The sequence below is a fragment of the Rhinolophus hipposideros genome (assembly GCF_964194185.1).
Source record: "Rhinolophus hipposideros genome assembly, chromosome: 19".
Classification (NCBI taxonomy): Eukaryota; Metazoa; Chordata; class Mammalia; order Chiroptera; family Rhinolophidae; genus Rhinolophus; species Rhinolophus hipposideros.
Genome location: NC_138065.1, coordinates 49,074,605 through 49,094,073, shown reverse-complemented (window position 1 = coordinate 49,094,073; position 19,469 = coordinate 49,074,605). Strand labels below are relative to the sequence as shown.

General features: G+C 41.6%; 1 protein-coding gene across 6 annotated transcripts in view; it reads left to right on the top strand.

The window, feature by feature from the left end:
• The window catches only part of DNM3 (dynamin 3), a 397,977-nt gene that overhangs the window by 165,835 nt on the left and 212,673 nt on the right, over positions 1-19,469 (top strand). For all 6 annotated transcript variants that reach the window (XM_081025373.1, XM_081025374.1, XM_081025371.1 and 3 more), the window contains one exon: positions 15,965-16,078. In XM_081025373.1, the coding sequence (XP_080881499.1) occupies positions 15,965-16,078 (114 nt within the window). The remainder of the gene's footprint in view (positions 1-15,964; positions 16,079-19,469) is intronic.

Sequence of the window (19,469 nt, the reverse complement as noted above, 5' to 3'; positions counted from 1 at the left end):
TTAATGCTCCCCACTTGCCCGTACGCTCTGTGAGATCGGGGACTGTAGCTCCCATTTTCACTGCTGTTTTCTCTGTGTCTAACGTAGAGCCTGCTCACAGTAGGAGTCCAGAAAGTAACTGTTGAATGAAAGAAAGTGACATATCTTAAAAGTTACATGTCCGGCCATGTAAATGATCTAAAAAAATAATGATTTACAAGCTGCGAGATTAACATCCGGAAGAGAGCATCTAGAATATATTAAAGCTGCTCATTACCTTGGAACGTTACCTTTTGTCATCCAGAGGAAAAATAAATGGGGTCTGTGATACATAATAGTTACTCAGAGTTGTCCATTCAAGTTTCCCACCTAAATGCGTCACCAGAAAAGTGATGACATACAGCTCTGAAATGTGAATCTGAGTGTAGTAAATTCCAGTCTCACAATGAGACGGACTGAAACTTGATTAACATTTAGCGCTAACCACCCAGTTACGAGTTGTACTTGGACTCCAAGTAGGAGGATTCTTCCTCTGTCATCCTTGACCTTTCCTCAGTGGATGTCTCCCAGACGTGCTGATTGCAGTGTGCCTCATACACACTTGCAAAAAGCCCTTGGTGTTTGTACGGCCCCTGGCTTCGAGCCATTGTAAATATTACTCAATAATGTATTGACTAGCGTGTGACCTAGGGAAAGTGTAAGCATTCCGTAGGAGCGTACAGCACCGTGGTCACTACTTGGTAATGACATCTACCATTTATCGGCTGTTTACCAGATGCCAGACATTCTATGGAGACTGTAGATACAGTCATCTCACTTAATACAACATCTATTTGAGTGGGGACTATGAGCTCCAATGCTTGGATGATAAAAAACAAAATGAGGCTTGGTAAGATGAAGTAACTCGCCCAAATTCACCCAGCTTGTCAATGGCAGAACCGACGGGACAAGAAGTTGGTGCTTTCAAGTGGGCTGTAATCTTACTGGGAAAATGGAAACAAGGCGAACACAATTGCAAGTAATTCAACATAAGATGATGTAAGTGCTGAATTCAGATAATGAACAAAATAAATGTTCAGGGAAGGAAGAGATCCATATGTGCTCCTGGAACTTCTTTATTATTCATTAAAACAGTGTCATAGATTGACTCTGTTTTTTTCCTTAGAGTGTTATATTACCGAGAAACTACTGCGTGTGTTTATACTTCTACCTATCACTCTCGGGCAGCTCTGATTTTCAAAATAATCATATCATAATAAACAGCTTCCACTTTTTGAATGGTTGTTTTATATAAGTCAGTGTGTTAGGTGCTTTGTTCTTCAAAACACTTTAACCTGAATGATTGCGTGAAAACATCTTGTTGCCTGTCTTTACGGGCCCAGATTTCTAGGTGCTTCTTTAAAACGGGTTCTCCGATACTTGTTTTCTTCATTGGCCAATTCTCTCTCTTGTTTTGTGTTTTGCGTCTAGAAGATGCTGTGAAGATATTGGTTCATCATTTGAAGTCAGACTTGTATGGGACACCTTCAGCTCTGTCACCTGCCCGTTCCAACCTGGCCGCTTCCCCTTCAAGCCCTGGAAACAATGCCTGGCATGGTTGTGCAGCCAGTTCATATCAGTGGAACCACTCTGATTGTTCATGTATTGAATGCTTTCATACCAGTTAGAACTTGTATGGAAGAACTGGCTGCTCCCCCAATTGCCTGCCTACATCAGAGATGCTCAGACTCCTCTCTCAGAGTCCCCCCAATCTCTCCCTTATCCAGAAATTAAAGGCCAAGGTCTGGTGTAGAGCGGGGTCTCCTGTACCCTGCTGTAGCACTGCGAGCCTCACACCCCTTCAGATTGGTCAGGCTCAAGCCATACTACCATGTTTCCCCGAAAGTAAGACCTAGCCGGACCATCAGCTCTAATGCGTCTTTTGGAGCAAAAATTAATATTTGACTATAAGACTAGGTCTAATATAATATAATATATACCCGGTCTTACATTAATTTTTGCTCCAAAAGGTGCATTAGAGCTGATGGGCTGGCTAGGTCTCACTTTCGGGGAAACATGGTAGTTAAATGTCTTGAATGTTATCTCTTCAATGCCTGCCATGTTACACAAACCCGTGAATAATTTTTAAGTTTGAACACTATTTTCCCTCATAGTGGCGTCTGACCTTTTCAGTCCTTTTGCCTCATTAAAATATTCCCTTCTGCTGACTTCTGTGGATGCGGTATTGTTTTCTTCTCCCACCCTTCTAGCCACCGCTCTGTCTCTGTAGATTCATCCTCTCCTCCCAGCCATTATATGTTGGCTGTCCTCAAAGCCCAGTCCTGCATCCTCCTCTCTTCTCTCTCAGACTCTCACTTAATGTCATTTTTTTCATACCTATGGCTGCAGTTCCTCCCAGAATCAAGAGCTCACCACGCTGCCTATTTGATTGGGCCTTCTCTACAGCCAATGGTTTATTTCACATGTTCACATCTTGACATGTCCATACAGAACCCATGGCTTATCCCCTCCCTGAACTTAGTTCTCCTTCTCTCTCTTAGTGAATTTGCCTCCACAGTCTTTCCCGTTTCAGCAGCGAAAACTTGGGAGTCATCCTTCCCACCTCATTCTCTCTCGCCTTCCATCTCTAATCTATCATTGTCATATTAGGTTTCTTCCTGAAATGTCCTCAATCGGACCACTTCTCCAAATGGCGATTTCTACCACTTTTGGCAAAGTTATCATCGCCCACGACTTAGATTCTGTTCTTAAGATTCTCTCTGATTCCCCTGCATCCTTTCTCCTCTCTCTAGTCTCTTCACCAAGCCAGTGCTAGAAGGGAACTTTTCATGCTGCAAATCTTATGTTGCTGCCCTACTTTAAACACTTCAAAGGCTTTCCATTTATCTCATGATAAAGAGCAAATTTCTTCCTGTGAATTACACCACCAAGCATGGTTTGCCTTCTCCCAGGACTGTATTGCATTCTGTGCTGTGGCCACCCCATCCCCCACTCCCACGCACACCCTTCAGATTTTAGTGCAAGTGCTGAAATCTTCAAGCACGCTTCTTCTTGCACCCCAGGTCAAAGTTCTCTGTGTCCTGATCCGCTTCTTGGCAGCTCCAACCCCAGCTGTAATTGTACATTTATTTGTGTGTCTTTGCTGGTGTCGGTTTCCCCGTGGTCTGTAAGCTCCACGAGGCTCAGGGACTGAGTGTGCCTGCTTATGTATGTTTGTTGTGTTTCTTTCTTTTTATTTTGTTGACTTCTTGTATTTTCAGTGTGCTGCCTGACCTAGATAGGTATTCACTAATTTTCTGTTAAATGAACTAATAAATACTTACTAAGGTGCTTCCCCCCCCCTTTAAAGAAACTGTCTGAATTACTTTGAGTAAAATATCCAAATTCTACTCAGACCTTGCTAATTACGAGGTATCTTTTCCTTTGTATGTGTGTATTTTCGTCCTTGAATGTGAGAAATAGATGACAGACGTAGCTCTCATTCTGTTTCGTATCACTTGGAATCTCTTCCACATGGAGGGCTCCCATGAACTTCAAAGGAAGCTCTGCACATGGAAAAGATACACAGGAAAAAAGTGGAAAAAGTAGGGCCCTGATTTTCATCATGGTTAATGGCCCGGATCCTGTAGAGGTTTAGGTGAGTAAACTCTGAGAATAAACAGCTCACTTTTAGTGAACTCTTCAGAAATAGTTGTGCATGTGGCACAAATAAGGCATGAGCAGGCAGCTGGGAGAATTCTGGGAAACAATGAGAAGGGGAGAAGTGCTTTAGGAGTAATTTTGAGAATCAAGGTAGTCGAATAGCCTAGCCAGTCAGGGAAGCGCGAAAAGTGCACCGCTTACGTGGGCTAATGTTCTGGAAGCAAGACCCAATGGAAAGAGGTTTCAGGTGCTTTCAGGGGGCAGAATGGATGGTAAATGATAGAGGCACCATTAAAGTAGACTTATAGATTTGGGCAGTCCAAAAAAATGTGGACGGGGGTGCTACGTAGTGAGGTTATTTCATGAAACAATTAACTTGGAGTTCTGCTTAACTTACAAAATTTTATTTACACAGTTATGATTTAAACGTATGCCAATATTGTTAGGAAAAGGTTGGTTTTATAGAGAAATTAGAAAGCTGTTGTCTTTTTGGCAGTTGTGGCTTCAAATGAAAAGGGGATTTACTATGAATATTAAATGTCGGTTCCTTGTTTTAAGTCGGCTTTTATGCCACACTGTTAATATGTTTCCAGTGAGTCACATCAGCTCCTTATTTAATATAGTCAAGCTTCTTTCATCATGGTGATTTCCCATGTAATATTCCACAGTTATTTCTCTTTATGTTGTGTTGTAGAGTTATTTCACTACAGGGTTCTTTGTAGTCTGCCTCAGTTTTCTGACATGTTCTGTCCATTACCCATTAAAGGGAATCACAAGAAATTGTTTTCATCAACTAATAACGTGACGGTAGCTTGTATTTTTAATAGCGTGACTATTGCAGGAAAATGGAAGGGGGAATGTAACTTTATAGCTTGTCACTAATTTTCAACCATAGTTAACATGTTGGTATATATTACAGTCTTTTTCTATCCTTACATTAATGAATATAACTGAAATAATGCCATCTATAATAAAACTAATAGGTACTGATAGAAATGCTTTACATTTATTAACCCATGATCCTCACAACAGTTGTGTGTTATTATTCCATGTTATGTAGAAGGAAATTGAGGCATAGAGAGTCACCCAGCTAGCATCCCAGACAGTCTGGCTGTAAACGCTGCCCAGAATTAGCACCCCTCACAAAAGTATTTTCTCACATTGCGTCATGGCTTAGGTGTTCTCACTCAGCTTAACTGAACACATCAGACGACTATATCATAAGCTGTTGACCACTTTCCCGTTAGGCAAATACATTGTTTCCAATTGCTTGCTACTAGGAACAATATGATAACCAACATGCTTGTATGTGTGGACAGTTCAGTGCTGGGACTCTGAAACCAGAACGCCGCAGAGATTTCATTTTATTCAAGTTCTGAGCGGCTGAGCTGTCTGCGTGAGCTCTGCAGAGTGGAGCAGAATGGCAGACAGCACTTAGCTAAGTTCCTATGACGAAGGCCTGTTGATTCCACGCAGGGACTTGGCCGTGAACCTGGAGCCCGATCGCAGTTTCCTCATCTGTCACATGAGGAACATACTATTTCCCTCAAAGGATTATTATTTGGTTTAAAAGAAAATACGCGTGGAGCTCTTAGCACCATGCCTGGCTCAGAGCAGTGTTTAGCACATGCTAATAACCGTTGTTATTATCATTGGATTCCTAGAAATGGAGTCAAATTGTATTCTGAGCTATTCAGTTTCCTTCTGAAACTCTGTGCGCTGATGTCCTAAGAAAGTTAAAAACATGAAAAGCACATCCAAATACGTAACTGTCACTTAGCCAATTCATTCATAGTTGTGCTTTGTAGAGTCTGGAAAACAAAACAAACAATATTTCATCAAATATTTGATGATGTTGTGTCTTAATCTGATTAATCTTTAAACCCCTTTAGTTATGCTTCCCTTTATTTGCTTGTTTTTCACAGCTTCTTTATCCCAAGCATAAGGTTAGTTCATCAGAGGTGAAAATCTATTCTTGTACGTGTGCCAGCCCACATAGAATGGGTACGCATGTTATGGCGGCCCATTTGTGATCCTAGAGGGCCCCTGGTAGAGTGCCTGGTCCACCACAGGCGTTTCTAAATACTGGTTGCCTGGCTTACCTGGCATCTTAGGTGAGACATGCCTTTGAACACGTGTCCCTCAAAAACTGCAGGCACGAACCCCTTCATTTCCGTGCTCTCTGTGGGCAGGCTGGCTCCGAAGATGAAAAGGGAGAGAATGGGGGACAGAACAGCCCTGGACAACACTTCCCTATTTAACCTTCTAGATTTACCATCTCAGAAGTCTCGTTACTCCTTGTGGATTGAATGAGTGAGGAAACCACAGGAGTTCCTCTCTACCCCCGACCCCTTGGCAATATTCTCAGCCTTCCTCCACCTTTTGCTCCATTGGGTTGAATGGTTAAGCCACTGGTTAACCAGGGTTGTGACTAGCCCCCTTTGCAGGCAGAGATCAACAAGTCCTGCTCCTACCTTCTTGAAGCCACTCCTCCCAAGCTAATTGTGGCTCTCTGGGGCATCTTTCTAGAACCACTGTTGGATGGGAGGCTCTGAAATGCATCCAAACAGTGCACCAGGAACATTCACTCTAAGGCCAGTCTGTACCAACGTTTAAATGTTCCCTCCTTATTTTATTTATTGTCTCAGGTGATATCCAGCCATTTTATTTCCATAGCCTATGAGAGATTCTGCAATGATTAAATGGCATCATTACTACAGCCTAATAGATTACACTCAGTAATGAATGTCAACAAAACAGACACATCCTCTGTGTAAATATGACCGTCTCCTACTGTGAAGCTTTCAGAAATTAAAGCCCAGAGATTACATTCCCAAAGGAATTTGTGAAGTCTGAAGCACTTACGGAGCATAACATTAAATCTTCCCTGATTCTTACTCTGTCAGCCTCAGCCAAAGAGGGTCTGCTGTCCAGGTGGGGTTGGAGTTCCTTCAGCAGCCGTGCCCTGAGCTGGCCTCCGTGAGAATGAGTGTGTTGTTCCTTGCGTACTTCTGGAGTTGAAATAGTCTCTTGTATTCCTAACTTCATAAAGAGTGGGACATAAAAGATAATCCCAGCGCATCAAACACATTGAATAAGACACACGGACTCACTAGCCTTTAAAGCAGTCATCCCACCTTATGTTTTTGTCCTGTTCTACCAGTAGTCACTGGCTGTAGCTGACATTCAGGGGGATTTGAATGAGAGAGGATAGATGGAGAAAACCTTCCTGGGTCAGGCTGTCCATTTCTTCCAGTTGTCTGTGAAGCTCTGCATTTTGCGGGGGAAATCTCTTCCTAAGAGGGCAATTTTGGTACTACACCCTTACCACTAAGGGGAAAACCATCTATAGATATCATCTTTAAGAATGCTTTATGCACTGCTGTCTCTCAGTTCGGGAATTTGCAACAGGTGACAGCCCCAGTCACCAGGTCTTCTTTGAGTTACTTTTCTCTCCCATGTAGCATATTCCAAACCTCATAATTTTTCTTTCCTTTGACTTTGTGTTTCCCTTCCTGCCCCTTGTTACATAACTTCTTGACCTAAGAGGCTTGGGCCTTTTAAGGAAACTTTCTCCCTCCTATATAATAAATCCAGAGCCAGTTTGGGTTCGTATGCTGGGATGGGGGTGACTCTTGAGTCTGCAAGTCACCCACGTGACTTAAGGTTAGCTCTGTGCAGCTCCCTCCATGCTCTGGCCGGGAGCATAGGACTGCGTGGAGGGCAGCTACACGTACCCTTCCTACCGCCTACCTGGGCCTGGCCCTAATAAATTAAAGCCAGAACCTCGAGACTGCTCTGTGATACTTAGGGACCTCAGCTGCCTTACAATTTAAAAGCAGTGCATTTAGTTCCCCCTTCTGACCTACCAAACTGTATATGGAAAGACTCCTTTCCCAGTAGTTGAAGCCTTGCCTCAGGTACGCTGGCTTAGAAAAACCTCCGACAGCTAATGCAAGGACAAGCTATATCCTGAGGCTAGATAGAGGCTTATGCTTGCAAAGGCGTGACCGGCCTGGACGGTGCCTTTTCGGGGCCCATCCATCTCAGCAGCGTTTATCCGTGTACCCCCGGTGCTGTGTGAACCTCTGTAGAAGAGCTACTCATCTGTGGATTCAGCCTATATGTATAAGCATTCGTCGTCTACCAAGATGAAAATATCCAACAGTCTATGGTTTACAAACTCCTCCCTGGTCCCCCAGGCTGCAACAATTAAAAGCCAGCTGCAGAGCTGAGAAAAACTTGCATGGTCTTTCATAAGCAAGACCAAGGTCAAAACGCCCTGCTCACAAACGAAGTTCAAGACCCAAAGCCTTGGCCACACTAGAACTTTTCCACATGTACTTTTTCCTCCTCATCATTGGATTCCTTGTCTGTGTATTCATTTTATGACCCAGTATGCCTGCCAGATGTTGAGGTCCAAACGTAGCCCTCACATACAGATTTTGCCAACCCCGAAAGGCACGGAGGGAACTGGCCAGAACCCTGGGAGCAGGGGCTGGGCTCTCCCACTCTCCTCACTGCTGCTCTCTCCATTGCGTTCAAAGTTTCTGCTTTTGGCAAAAGAAGCTTGGGTCTTATTTAGGGCAGTAAATTTTTAAAAAATGGTTTGTCTTAAGCCTTACAAATGAGAACATGCCCTCTGAGCTCTCCAGGTCTCTTTTCATCGTATAAGTATGGGCTTGCTGCTTATGTTCACTTGGGCACTCAAAGCAGAATTTGACATGCAGATACTAAGTGGTCATTGTCCTGAATGTTGATGGATTTATTGTGGTAATTTTAAATCTGAATACAACATGAACATTTTCTATCTTTCGCTGTGAAGAGACTCTACAATCAATCTCATTTGTCTTGACGTTCTTTTCAAACTTTATTTAGTTTTTGTCTTCTCCTTCTCACTCACTTTCCTTTGTTTTAGTCCATTAATTTCTGCTTAGGAGTCTTGCCTCTTGTGTTCTGACCGTTTTTTCTTGAGTGCTTGCCTTTCCCTGTCTCGTTCCTCTGTTTAATTTGATTTTGTGATTTCTCTATACCTCAATTCTTTTCTGAAGAAGTACATTAGGAATTGTTTTTTCTTAATTCTTATTGTCAGCTGATTGTTATGGGGGGGGGAATCCATTTGTGGCAAATGTGCTTTTCTGTTGGGAAAGAAAGGGCTGGGATTGGATCAGAGCGTCTTAAACTTTTTGTGACAGCACCTTCCTTGCCGACAGCATTCAGTGCTCGACACACGTCCCTGGGTGTCTGTGAAGGGATGTGGACCATAGTAGCTGTAATCCTTTCTTTTCTCTCCAAGTGAGACAGCCCTTTGCGATGCAAATGACTGGAATGTCATAGAATGTAATTATTCTAATGAATTTTTATGTCACTTCTTTACACATTTCATTTTCACTGTTCTCTGTAACTCATAATTTCCACATAGCTCAATTGAATATATCCACTCGTTTAAATGATGTTTAGTAAATACCATTTTGGCTCCAACCTTCAATTCTTCTAGAAATAGTGGTGCGTCTTAGTGAGATGAATTCGTCAGTACCAGTAAGGTCAGGCAATTTATTGCTTCACATCATTTTCAGTTCCCAAAACCCCATTCGTTTCTTCACGTACATGGTATCTGCTTTTTCACATCATTGGTTTCTCTCATCCCTTTGTCTTTTCATTTTCTACCTCTCTATTAGCCCCTTCCTGCATGGATTGGATGTATAGTCACCAGAATGGCTCTCTTGCCCCAAACCTTCATCATCTTGACAACCATGTACTTAGTTTAGGTCACTTGGGTCCAGAAATTCGAAACCCTGGATCAATTCCCACATCTCTTTTTCTGTGTCAGGTATGCTGAGAGCTGCTGGAGACAGTAATGCTGCTATGCCGGTCGTGTCCCTACGTTTATGATCTTCAGTTTTCAACCATTTTTTTAAGACCTTATTTTTTAGAGCAGTTTTAAGTTTTCAACAAAATTGAGGGGAAGAGAGAGATTTTTCATACCCCCTCCCCCACATGCATAAACTCCCCCGTTATCAGTGTCACTCACCAACATGGCACATTTTAATCAAGGGACACACCATAGTCACCCAGAGTCCATTGTTTTCCTTAGGGACCACTCTTGGTGGTGGACATTCTGTGGGCTCGGACAAAAGTATGATGACATGATAATATCTTAAGGAGGATTTTCACTGCCTTCACAACCCTCTGTGCTCTGCCTATTCCTTTCTCCCCACCCCTCTCAATCACTGATCTTTTTATTGTCTTTACGGTTTTGCCTTTTCCAGAATTTCAGATAGCTGGAATCATATAGTATTTAACTTTTTCAGATCCGCTTCTTTCACTTAATAATATGCATGTAAGCTTACTGCATTCTTTTCCTGGCTTGGTAGCTCATTTGGGAGAATACTCAGGATTGCCATTGCTGCTGGATCACATGTGCAGAATATGGTTAGTTTTGTAAGGAAGCACCAAGCTGTCTTCCAAAGTGGCTGCCCCATTCTGCATTCCCACCAGCGATGAGTTTGCGTTTCTGTTTCTCCACATCCTGGTCAGCATTTGGTGTTGTCAGTGTTCTCGATTTTGGCCTTTCCAATAGGTGTATAGTGGTATCTCACTGTTGTTTTAATTTGCACTTCCCTGATGACATATGATGTGGAGCAGCTTTTCATGTGCTTATTTGCCATCTGGATATCTTCTTTGGTGAGATGTCTGTTAAGGTCTTTGTCCCACTTTGTAATCAGGTTGTTTGTTTTCTTATTATTGAGTTCTAAACTTCTTTATGTATTTTGGGTAACCTTCCTTTGTCAGATGTGTCTTTTGCAAATACCTTCTCCCAGTCTATGGCTTGTCTTCTCATTCTCTTGATCGCACAGAAGTTTTTAGTTGTAATGAAGTTCCGCTTTTTCAGCCCTTTTTTTTGTCGATTGTGTCTTTGGTGTTGCATGTAAAACGGCATCACCGTACCCCAGATCATCTAGCTTTTCTCCTCTGCTGTCTTCTAGGAGTTTTACAGTGTTGTGTTTGGCCAACCATTCCTCCCCCCCCCCAATTCTAGTTATGTTCACTCTCTCATTCAATTATTGATTGTCCTAATGCTTCACAGTATTCTGAAGCCTTCTTTCCAACTTCTCTCACCGTTATTCTCCTGCAGATAATAATTTAGTCTCTTATGGAGAATACTGGAAAATCAACTATAAGCTTCCTAAACTGTCTACCATTTCCCAGAGGACCTGCATCTGCCCTCCCTCCACAGGCTCACAAGACAGCTCCAATCACTTTCAAGGACAGCCCCTTCCCTTGCTCTTCACCTCATCCACTCCCATCTTCTTTGTTCTTGTACTGTCTTTCCTAGATCACCAACCTCTTACTCTCTACCAATTATCTTCTCCGAGCAAAGAAGTGCTCAATTCTTGCCATTAAAAATACACACACACACACACAAACAAAACCCAAATCTGAAAAATAGCAGCAACACAACAAAAACACCACTTTCAACCCTGTGTCTATTCTGGTTTTCTAGTTTTAACTGTCTTTTTAGTCATTGTCTGCATTTTTCACTTCCCATTCCCTTCTCAGCCCTATGGACCCTGATTTTCCCACCACCGTGCTGTAACTGGCTTAGCAAACATCACTGTGATATCTGCGGTGACTTTAGCATCTCTTTCTCTGCTGAATTTGATACAGCCACACACTCCTTGAAATTCACCTTGCTTTGGCTTCCAGGACCCTATTGCTCTTATTTCTCTGACATTTCAGATGTTTTTCTTGCCACCTATTAAATGTTGGTATGTCCCCAAGGTTCTGCCTTGAGCCTTTTTCACTCAGTTTTAATTGTCACCTGTATATATGCTGAGGACTTGCAATTCCACATCTTCACTCCTAACCTCTCCATTTTGCGGCAGAGGTTAGGTCACTTCTGTGTGTAATTCCCAGGTGCCTCAGATTCAACATGGCCTGGGCTGAATTCATCATCAATTCCCCGACTTCTCAAAAACTTGGCTCTCCTCCTCTATTCCTTCTGACTTGGTAGCCCCAAGAGTTTCAGAATCATTCTAGAATAGCAGCCCAATGTCCAATAAAAATATAATGCCAACTACGTATGTAATTTAATTCTGGTAGCCACATTAAAAAATAAAATGAAGCAGGTGAAATGAATATTAAAGATAGATTTTATAACCCAGCATATCCAAAATACTATCAGTTCAACATGTGATTGTCAGCCTTAAACAAATAGAGAGCCAGATAATTCTCCAGCAAAATAGGTTGACTTGGGAACAACAAAGAATTGCAATTTGGGACATGTGATCTAATGGTGAACCACAGACATATCCAAAGAACAAAGGTCTTTTATAGAGGAAAGGGGAGTTGAGAGGAGCTGTTGTAAACAAAGAGTCCATTGGAGGAAACTGGAAGTTTGAAGTATAGTGGCTTTTTATTGGCTGAGTTGTAACAATTTTTCTTTGGCTGAGTGGTTACCGGGGGAAAGAGAAGACCCTCCTTCTTACTACTGGAGAAGTAAGTAGAGTAGAAAAATATCCTCCTGTCGGAGATGCGAAGTCCATCTCTTTTTGTTTTTAGTATGTGCCAGTAAGTAGTAGGGCATGAGAACGCCTCTTGAAGGTCCTCCCAACTCCAATTTAAATGCAGTTTCTGTTCATTGATCTTCACCTGATAAATTCTAAAACATTTAATGAGATATTTTATATTTTTTGCACTAAGTTTTTAAAACCCAGTGTGCATTTTATACTTGTTTCACATGTGAATTGAAACTATTCACTAAGGCTCAATAACTGTGTGGCTAGTAGCTACTGTGGAATGCAATTCCAGAATCTTTACCTTCATGAATCCCCCTCTCATCCAGTCATAAGTCCTGCTGACTTTATCTCCTAGGTATTTCTCCAGTAGGTTTATTTCTTTCCATCCTTACCACATCATGGGTTTACTTTACACCTTAGTCCTTTCTCACTTGGGTTGTTGCAATAACTTACATAACCTAGCTTGTCTGTCCCAGGGAGCATGCAAAATCCCCCAGAATGCAGGACAATATAATAGAACATCTACTTACATGTGTTTTTATCCAGAAAATCAGAAGACAGGTAAGCTTTGTTAACATTTAATATACATATTTATGCCAGCACCCTCGCTCTATATCCCAGGAAGTTAATAATAAAGTTATAAATGTAACAAATGAAATACATATCCCCCACAAAATAAAAAATACTTAAATTATTATTTATTTTATCTTCATGTCATACTTTCAAATTTCTCTGTGTATTTCAATATGATGTACACAGCTTATTAATACAGTGGTCATATATACTTAAATTTACATGTGTACTGGTAATTTATTTTGGTACTGCCAGGGGAGCGAGCTCACTAAAATTTGGGGTCCCACTGATTTGGATTCACTCTGACTTTACCCCACCTGCCTCTCCAGCCTCAATTTCTTCATCCCCACCTCACGTTTTCTGCACTAAGTGGCTCTTCCATATTTTTTTCTTGTTCGTTTTTCGTAAAACAAACCAACAAACAAACTACTTTCTGACCTAATTCTATTTCTCTTCCAGCTTCTTCTAAGCTGCCATCTTTTCAAGGAAACCTATTACAACTTTCTAAGTTTGTCGAGGGCCCATTCATTTGCTTAGCATATATCTCTTACTACACTATGTTACTGAAATCCTCTCTTTGGGGATCTGCATTCCCTACTAAACTACAAGGTCCTCGAGGGCAGATATTGTGGCATCATCATGCTTTTTCCATCTTGACTTATGATAGGTTCTAAAGAAATGTTTGTTGTTGAGCTAAATTTATAGCTGTACTTGATGGAACTGGCCTGTCCAATCAGTGGGTGAAATAGTGATTTGCTTAGTGCAGTTTGTGGAGTGTTTGGAAGAATTCCTTTCTATCCAGACATACCTGAAATAACGAACATACTTTCATTGGATATTTTGCTTAGTATGCTCTTTGTCATCCCTGGTAGAGTGGATAGCAATGCTAAGTGTGAAATAACTCAATCAGTTCCTTCTTAGTAAAAATTAGATGAGATCATTTGCTCTAAGAACGATGAAGTTTTGATTGTATATATACATGCAGTGGTTTTCAAACTTCAGTATAAATAAGAATCACCTCGGGAACATGTTCAAATGCAGATTTCTGGGTTTCGTATGTTCGTTCTCTGACTCATTTGGACTTGCAGGTAGCCTAAGAATCTGTATTTTCAGAAAGTACTCCAGTGATGGTAATATAGCTGGTAGAAACCGTACTTTGAGAAGTATTGTTTTCTTCTTTCTGAAGTAGAGGGTAAGGAGGAGGAGTAATTTTGAACAGAGGAGAGAATTGCCTTAGTCTGCACCTGAATGGGCTTCTATATGGGGGTCTGTAAAACTGAAACAGAGCATGAAAAAGGAGAATGGGCGCGTGGGAGATGCTGAAACAGGGACTCACGGGACAGAATATGGAAGATCAATAATGATAACCTTGACTTATTTCACAATTTTCCTTAGGATTGATTTTTCTGCTTCAATTAGAAAATAATAGCAATATAAATGTAAAATCTGATTATTATGGAATTTTCATCTTCCTTTAGCATTTACTCATTGTTCATTCAATAATTCAGCAATTTAAAAAACATTTCAGACTCTCAAGGATATTGAACAATTTAGGTATTGAATGATTTTTTTTTTACATGTAAAATAGTATCAGACAATTCCATATAGTATTTGATTTCTGGTTCTATAACAACAAAAATTATCTAGCATAGAGGAGATGGTAAAGTATGCCATGTGGAAACCAGATTTTAACTTTACAATAAGTGTGAGAAAATAAATAGAATTTTACTTAAATGCTATTTGTCAATAATTTTTTTTATCAAATCAGTAATCCTAGTTGTTAGTGTTTTAAAATTTAGATGCTGTTTAAAGATTTTTATGAAAATGCTGCATATTTTTTAGTGTGGCAAATAACAACCAGAAGTAGGTGGATAAATCTGGACCGTTAAGAAAAGTCCAAACTTTTTTTTTTTTTATTAAATTTATTGGGGTGACAATTGTTAGTAAATTTACATAGATTTCAGGTGTACAATTCTGTATTACATCATCTATAAATCCCATTGTGTGTTCACCACCCACAGTCAATTCTCCTTCCATCACCATATATTTGATCCCCCTTACCCTCATCACCCACCCCCCACCCCCTTACCCTCTGGTAACCACTAAATTATTGTCTGTGTCTATGAGTTTTTCTTTCTCATTTGTTTGTCTTGTTCCTTTGTTGTTTTTGGTTTATATACCACATATCAGTGAAATCATAGGGTTCTCTGCTTTTTCTGTCTGACTTATTTCACTTAGCATTATACTCTCAAGATCCATCCATGTTGTCACAAATGCTCCTATATCATCTTTTCTTACCGCCGAATAGTATTCCATTGTGTATATATACCACAACTTCTTTATCCATTCATCTATCGAAGGACATTTTGGTTGTTTCCATGTCTTGGCCACCGTAAACAAAGCTGCAATGAACATTGGAGCACACCTGTCTCTATAGAGAAATGCTTTCAGATTTTTTGGGTAGATACCCAGGAGAGCGATTGCTGGGTCGTATGGTAATTCTATTCGTAATTTCTTGAGGAACCTCCACACTGCCTTCCATAGCGGCTGCACCAGTCTGCATTCCCACCAACAGTGTATGAGAGTTCCTTTTTCTCCACAGCCTCTCCAACACTTGTTACTATTTGTCTTGTTGATGAAAGCCAATCTGAGAAAAGTCCAAACTTTTAATTTGAACTTATTGTTTCAGCTTTCTCTCTCATTCAGCCTTATTCAAAGCTGTTAACAAGGAACTATTTGGTTGGCTTGAGTTTTTTCCTTTCACCATTTGGTGGCCAGTCTCTGGTAGAAATCTTAATGAGAAGCAAACCGGGCAAAAAAAAAAAAAAAAAAAAAAAAGGGCCAGTCGGATGGAAGAAAGAAGAGGCAGTGGACACAGACAGTCTATTGCTGTTCATCCCATCAACTAAGTATGTGTTAATTGTGGCAGCCGTGCCATCAATAGGCCTGGCACAAGCCTATTAGTTATTTCATTCCCCTCTCTTTCAGTCGTTCTGCTTCCGCCATCTGTATAAGTCCGCCATTGTGATTTTGTCCATTCAATGGGAGAGACTTCCTTCTGGTTGTCTGTACTTTTGGTAGATAAATTATCTTGGATAGCTTGACAGCTGATTAGAGGTTGCGCTCCGGAGGAACAATGCTATTCTTATTGTAATTTGCATCTTGTTTTTGACTTCGTTTAGTGCAAGACCTGTGGTCTCCCTTGGCTCATGCTGAACTAAGTTTCTCTGCTGACTTGTGCTCTCTTGCAGGTGATACGCAAGGGCTGGCTAACCATCAGCAACATTGGCATCATGAAAGGAGGCTCCAAGGGATACTGGTTCGTCCTGACTGCCGAAAGCTTGTCCTGGTATAAAGATGATGAGGTAAGCCACAGAGAGTGACAGAGTTTTCTCATCCAAGTGTTTCTCATTGTGACCTACGTTTTGAAGCACTAGCGGTTCTCTTTCGGTAAGACTTAGCTGGGGTTGTTTGTTTGAAGAAGCATTGTGTTTTCCCTCGTAGTTTTTTAATTTTACAATATTCCCTTCAAGTTCCTTTTGCTTCTTTGGTGTCGTCACATGTTGATTTACCTGAAGAAATGGAGTTGAAACTTTCTTCTTTGTACTAATGGAAGGGTACTGATACAGCGAAAGCACTTTTCATTATATAATGTGTTGAAAAGACTCAAGGTAACAGAGCAACATAAGCACAAAATTAATAGCACGTGTGCAGAATCAATGAAGCATTTGGGGATTGTCGCAGTGACATCTGTCTCAAATGACAGGCTTTTGAAAATGTCCAAATCACTCATGTTCAAGTGAGTCCCAAATAATTGTTTATATGAATTCTGTTCTTTGATAGTTTGATGTCCGTGTAAGTTCATGAATTATGATAATTGTGGTGTTTTGGCTCATGTTGGATGTGAATTTTGGTCCTGTGACTTACTCATTTAAATCTGGTAGCTATAAAAAGTGCGAAAAATATATATCTCAGTCTTGCCGAGGCATTAAATGCTATAAAGTGGTACAGACTTACTGTGAAATTTAGGAGGGCATGGACAGAAACAAAACTCTTTGGGAAATGTTAATAGCTCCCGTCTGACCTGGGACATTTTCGATGCTTATACACGTGCAGACATTAGATAAGAATACTAGTCCATGACAGCAAAAAACTTGTATTTCCAGGTGAGATTGCCTCACATTGATTTGGCTCTAAAGAGCACACATTTCAGAGTTACCAGTCCTTCTCATCTTGGCGTTGCATGTTTTGAAAACACTACAAAGTGCCTCTGTCAGTTGTTGGAGGAAGAGTTTCATGCCTTATATAATTTTTCTGTTTCCTAAGCGTGTTGGGTACAATGGTGTGTTGGATAAATATCGGATGATCATTCAGTTGAAGATTCGGTTGATTTCCACTGAATTTTCTGCAGGAAGGGAAATCAAATCCTATAGAAATGTCCAAAGAAAATTTCTACTCAAAAGCTTTATTTTCCATTTTTATGTCATGTATTTACTGACTTCAGTCAAATGTGGAACTGGTTGTAGTGAGAGTCTGAGGACTGACGATAGTTATTTCCTGTGTTGGCTACTTAGGTATCCCTATTGCTCCATGTTTAAAGACCAGGCCACCAGGAGTTCTCAGATGGGTGCCTCCCTAGATATAAAATCAGCAAATGCGTTATCTTCTTTTGTGCTCAGCTGCCCTATGAGAGGCTTCTCTTAAATACATTTTGTTCCCAAGGTTTTAGGTGCTCACTTATGTACATTTCAATGCATTTGGTCTTGGGCCCTTTCACAGTCAAGGGAAAGCAAAAGATTTGGCTGAGGAATCAGAATAGTAATAGCTAGTGTTTCCTATATGTTAGTTAACTCATTTCATGCATACTACAATCCTGAAGATAGGTAGTAGTGTTGTCCCCATTTTTCAGATGAATAAACTAACCAAAAAAATCCCCAACCTTTTGAAAGTCGTTTCTATAGAGCTCAGTTCCCTTGATTGCTTGGTGCTGGTGAGGTAATGAACTTGTCAAGGTCACATAGCTAGTTGGTGGCAAAGCAGAAATTCGACCCCACGCTGTCTGGCTCCAGAGCTTATGCTTTCAGCCTCCGATATAGGCAAGAATCCCAGGAGTGCTGGATTTGTCCAGCAACCTCATCCCTCAGAGGGTTTACTGAGATGAGTTCCAGGTATCTCAACATTGACCTTCGCCGGGGTGTTACAATAGTTAGTGTCAGGGGCTCCAAACCCTTGGGGTAGCTACTGCTCTGGTAGTGTGGCTTCTGGGCTCTCTTGTCTGGCCGTGTGGGATACTGAAATAAGTGCACTGGAAGGTACAGGACGCTTCCTGCAGGGAAGAAAGAGGTCTTGAGGGCTTGGTGAGCTCGTGGTCACCAGCCATGCCTTTCTATTCTCTATAAACTCAGGACAACTTTTTACACCATCTCTGCTTCCAAAGCTCCCCCTGAGCACTTGATTACAATGCATGGAAAATACACATGTGCAGGTATTGTATTAACTGAGGGCCAGAGAATATTTTCTCAAAGGTATGTGCGTGGAGGTGGTTGTGTGTGTGTGTGTGTGTGTGTGTGTGTGTAGGGTAGGAATGACCTCTGAAATAAACTGGAGTGATTACAATGAAGAAAGTTTAGGAAAGAGTTATTTTCTCAGCTGAATCATTTCAGCTTGAGAAAGACAAAATGTCAGACAAGTTTGCTGCTCAGTGGAATTAGCAAGTAGACTAGTAATATTCTATCAGATATTAAGTGCTTTGGAGAAAATAAAATAGGGCAATGAGCTAGGAAGTGATGGGAAGGGAACTGTAGATTGGGCGTTTGGGAGGAAGTCACATTGGAGCAAAGACTGGAATGATGAGCCGTGAAGAAGATTTTGTTGAAAGAACATTCCAGGGAGAGGGAACAATAAGGATAAAATGCCCCCAGGATGGGAGCTGGCAGGAAGCCTGTGGCTGGAATGTAGGAGCAGTGAGGGAGAGAGGTAGGAAATAAAATCGGAGGTGCCAGCCTGTGGGGCCTTGTCAGCCCCCATCCAATGATTGAATTGGACTCCAAGGAGGATTGAAAACCATGGGCGTGTTCCAATTGGTTATGATATGATGAGATTTATGTTCTAGAAAGACCGCTCTGGCTGCTGGGTTGGCCATGGTATATGGGTTGGAATGTACCTGTGGAAGGAGTGGGGTGGCAAGAAGAGAAGGAAGACCCACTAAGAAGACAGTGGCAGTGGCCCAGGCAAGAGAAGATGGTGGCCAGTACTGGGAGACATGAGAGGAGCACTGAAGTTCAGGGTTGCAAATTGATGGGCCACACACACAGCTACACTGCAGTCATTAGCTACTGTCACCCCTTAAAGACTCCACTCGAGAAAGAAGGTAGGAGGTTTTCCATATATTAATGCGTGACTCGTGAATGACCCTAATCTCCAAGTTGTCTGTGGTAGTAGGGCAGAGTCTTTTCCACAGGGGCCGTCGCCTTCCATTCCCACCTCCTCGGCCACCGCCATTGCTGTTCTTGACCCCTGTTGTCTCTCGCCAGAGCTTCCTGTCGCTGCTGGCCACCTGTGAGTCTGCTCTCGGGGGGCGGTGGGAGGAAAGGAAGATGCCAGCACTGTTCCTTGCTCTTTGCTTGTATTCAACAAACAGTTGTTAGTGTCTGCTGGAAGCCACAGCCGCAAAGGGGAATATGGGGAAAAAGGTCAAGGAGAAGGCTCAGGACAGCGGGGCCTGGCGGTGGTCAGTGGCCTCTGGACTCTTCACCC